At 42.0% G+C, this 4,422-nt stretch overlaps 1 protein-coding gene across 2 annotated transcripts in view; it reads right to left on the bottom strand.

Moving 5' to 3' along the window:
• fndc4b (fibronectin type III domain containing 4b) overlaps positions 1–4,395 on the bottom strand; it is a 30,527-nt gene extending 26,132 nt beyond the window's left edge. For both annotated transcript variants that reach the window (XM_071366743.1, XM_071366742.1), the window contains exons 1-2: positions 4,045–4,395; positions 3,770–3,940 (exon numbers count right to left, since the gene is read on the bottom strand). In XM_071366743.1, the coding sequence (XP_071222844.1) occupies positions 3,770–3,842 (73 nt within the window). In that variant the 5' untranslated portion in view covers positions 3,843–3,940; positions 4,045–4,395. The remainder of the gene's footprint in view (positions 1–3,769; positions 3,941–4,044) is intronic.
• Between the last annotated feature and the right edge of the window lie 27 nt (positions 4,396–4,422).

Below are 4,422 nucleotides of genomic sequence, written 5' to 3'. Positions count from 1 at the left end.
ACTCAGGAGTCAGGGTATCCTACTACATAATAACTGTACCTGTAATCAGTCACATTACCAGCTAAAATATTTTAATCAGATTACAGATACTTTTGGAAAAACTAGATGATTACTTCTTGGATTACATTTAAAATGCTCTCTCTCTCTCTCTCTCTCTCTCTCTCTCTCTCTCTCTCTCTCTCTCTCTCTCTCTCTCTCTCTCTCTCTCTCTCTCTCTCTCTCTCTCTCTCTCTCTCTCTCTCTCTCCCTCTCTCAATTTTCAATTCAATTCGCTTTATTGGCATGACGTAACAATGTACATATTGCCAAAGCTTATTTTTGATATTTACAATATAAAAATAAATACAAATGAGAATCAAAATTGTCAATGGGACAACAGTAACAACAATAACCAAGGGTCAAAATAACCATACATTCAACAATAACAATAAGCATACAGTAGAGGACATGTGCAGGTTGATTGGTCTGTCAGACACTGACCCTCATCTTATGGCAGGCAGCAATGTTGTGCGCTGCCAACCCACAGCTCTCTGCGTCCTCCCCTAACAGGACGGGTAGCCTATCCTCATCAGAGAGGTCTTTGAAACCTTGAATAAGGGTTTCAAATTTGGGAAAATGACACTCTCTAATTGTTTTATATTTTTTACATTTTGTCAGGGAATGCAGCTCCGTCTCAGGTTCTGCTGTTGTGCAGTGGTTGCACAGCCTTTTCTCTACAAGGAGCCAGGTTTTCCTGTGTCTACCCTTCTCAATGGCAAGACTGTGCTCACTGAGCCTGTACTTTGTCAAGGTTTTTCTAAGGTTTTGATCAGTTTTTATGGTCAAATATTTAGCCACGGTGTACTGTCGATTTAGGGCCAGATAGCACTGCATTTTGCTTTGTGTTTGTGCTTGTGTTTCCCAATAAGCAATGTAGTTTTGTTTTGACTGTGTTGTAATTTGGTTTATTCTGATTGATTGGATGTTCTGGTACTGGGCTTCAGTGTGTTAGTAGAACAGGTTTGTGAACTCAGCCCCAGGACCAGCTGGATGAGGGGACTCTTTTCTTTGCTCAGCTCTTGGCATTGCAGGGCTTGGTAATGATATGAGAGGGGGTCACAGTATTTTATATGTTTCCAAAACTTAATTGCTCTTTTTTGAGTTTTTATTATTAGTGGATATTGGCCTAATTCAGCCCTGCATGCATTGTTTGTAGTTTTCCTCTGGACATGTAGGATAATCTTACAGAACTCTGCATGCAGGGTTTCAATGGGGTGTTTGTCCCATTTGATGAAATCTTGTTTTGCAAGTGGACCCCACACCTCGCTGCCATAAAGTGCAATTGGTTCAATGACATATTCAATTAGTTTTAGCCAAATTTTTATAGGTATTTCAATTTGAATTTGCTTTTTACTGGCGTAGAATGCCCTGCGTGCTTTCTCTCTCAGTTCATTCACTGCCTCATTAAGGTGTCCAGTTGAGCTTATTTTTAAACCTAAGTAATTGTAGTGTGTACAGTACTCTATATATTTGTACCAATTGAGAACTTTGGTCTAATTCCCTGAAATCTGGATCTTCTCTGGAAAATCATTATTTTAGTCTTTTTGGGGTTTACTGCCAGGGCCCAGGTCTGGCAGTACTGCTCTAGCAGGTCCAGGCCCTGCTGTAGGCCATGTGCTGTGGGTGACAGCAGGCATAGGTCATCTGCGAAGAGTAGGCATTTAACTTCTGAATTGTGGAGACTAACACCAGGGGCTGAGGATTTTTCTAGAATAGTGGCCAATTCGTTAATGTAAATATTGAAGAGTGCAGGGCTCAGATTGCAACCCTGGCGAAGGCCCTGTCCCTGGTTAAAGAATTCTGTTAATTTCTTACCAATTCTAATGTTGCACGTATTGCCAGTATACATTTATTTAATTATGTCATATGTTTTACCCCCTACACCACTTTCAATAACTTTGTAGAACAGTCCTGTATGCCAAATAGAATCAAATGCTTTTTGGAAGTCGATAAAGCAAGCGTATATTTTTGTATTATTTTGGTGGACATGTTTATCTATCAGGGTGTGTAGGGTGTAAATATGATCAGTTGTGCGATGTTTTGGTATAAATCCAATTAGGCTTTTACTCAAGACATTGTGCTTATTAAGGAAGTTTAGAACTCTTACATTTATAATACTACAGAAAACCTTCCCCAGGTTACTGTTCACACAAATGCCTCTGTAATTGTTAGGGTCAAATTTGTCTCCGTTCTTAAAGATTGGGGTTATGAGTCCTTGATTCCAGATGTCAGGGAAATAACCTACACTCAGGATCAAATTAAACATTTTTAATATAGCCAATTGAAATTTTGCACTCGTGAGTTTGAGCATCTCATTTAGGATGCCATCAGGTCGCATGCCCTTTTAAATTTGAGATCCTGAAGTTTCTTATAGAGCTCCTGGTCAGTAATTGGGGAGTCCATTGGATTTTGATTGTCCTTTATAGCTTTTTCTAATCCATTCAACTTCTCATGCATTTGGCGCTGTTCTGGGTTTGTGTCAATTTGAACGGTGTTGTAGAGTGTTTTAAAATGGGTTGTCCATATGTCACCATTTTTTATCGCTAATTCCTCTTGTTTAGATTTTTAAAAGTTTTTTCCAATTTTGCCAGAAGTTGTTTGTGTTTATGGACTCCTCAATTAGTGTCAGCTGCTTGCTGTTGTACTGTGCTTTTTTGGTTCTGAGTGTACGTTTATAGAGTTTTAAAGTCTCTCTCTCTCTCTCTCTCTCTCTCTCTCTCTCTCTCTCTCTCTCTCTCTCTCTCTCTCTCTCTCTCTCTCTCTCTCTCTCTCTCTCTCTCTCTCTCTCTCTCTCTCTCTCTCTCTCATTTTGACACCATTCTGTTTTCTCTATGACATTCAATTCAGCTTTGAAAAAAGGTGCGAGTTTAAGTTTGTTCTACCTGAGTGAGTCTGACCACCAATCAGAGACCACTCTGATGACACACCAAATGATGACCACCAATCAGAGACCACACCAAATGATGACCACCAATCAGAGACCACTCTGATGACACACCAAATGATGACCACCAATCAGAGACCACTCTGATGACACACCAAATGATGACCACCAATCAGAGACCACTATGATGACACACCAAATGATGACCACCAATCACAGACCACTAGGATGACACAACAAATGATGACCACCAATCACAGACCACTAGGATGACACACCAAATGATGACCACCAATCAGAGACCACTAGGATGACACACCAAATGATGACCACCAATCAGAGACCACTAGGATGACACACCAAATGATGACCACCAATCAGAGACCACTATGATGGCACACCAAATACTTTGATGGATCCTTTGTGTCTTCTTCTAATCCCTCTTAAGGGGAAAGTAATCAAAAAGTAAAAGTAATCCGATTACCTGAGTTTGAATAATCAGATTACATTTAGAAAGTAATTTACCAAACCTTGTAAATACTGAACCACACACACACACACACACACACACACACACACACACACACACACACACACACACACACACACACACACACACACACACACACACACACACACACACACACACACACACACACACACACACACACACACACACACACACACACACACCCACACACACACACACGCACACAAACACACACACACACACACACACACAGCTCCAGCATGACACAAAGAGTGAAGACCTTGAGAAAGGTGAAAGTACCCAGACAAGTCAGTTACCAACACTAGGGGTTGTTTAACTATAGCGAGGATACTTACTCGCTTCCACCATGTTCCAGCTGGTCAGCAGAAGGGTAACGAGGCTCAATGAGACAGCACCATCAGCAGGCATGTTCCCCCCTCCCTCTCTCTCTCTCTCTCTCTCTCTCTCTCCTCCTCCTTCGCCACCAGATCACATTGCAAACAATTCCCTCACCCACATCTGTTGATCTTTTTGAAAGAAAAAAAGAAAAAAGAAATAGCGTTAGTGTGATTGGTTTTCCTGGAGGGGAAAAACGTTGCTGTAACGGGAATGTCGGTCCACAAGGACTCACGGTTATGAATCGATTCCGGTCAGTGGTCCGCTGTGGACAACAGCACAGCTCGATATCCGGCGGTGAATGATGTTAACATCCGTGATGTTGCTTCTAAGCCGGGTTGAAACAGCCGTTGTGTATTTTTGAGAGAATGTAAACGGAAGGAAAAGAGGAGAGTGGGAAGAAGAGAGAGAGGAGGAGACAGCTGTTGCTCCCGTTGGGCGTTTCAGAACCACGGTCAGCGCCCACTAGCCGTACACGTTCACCAGTTCACAGACAGAAAGGAGGGGAGAGGTAAAGGGATAAAGAAGAGGAAGGGAGGAGGAGGAGGAGGAGGAGGAGGAGGAGGAGATATCTTGTCGTCTGTCTCCAGGGTTTGGCAGTTTACCGTTCAGC

The sequence above is a fragment of the Salvelinus alpinus genome, chromosome 25, assembly GCF_045679555.1.
Source record: "Salvelinus alpinus chromosome 25, SLU_Salpinus.1, whole genome shotgun sequence".
In the NCBI taxonomy this organism is placed as follows: domain Eukaryota; kingdom Metazoa; phylum Chordata; class Actinopteri; order Salmoniformes; family Salmonidae; genus Salvelinus; species Salvelinus alpinus.
This window is presented reverse-complemented; position numbering and strand designations above follow the sequence as displayed.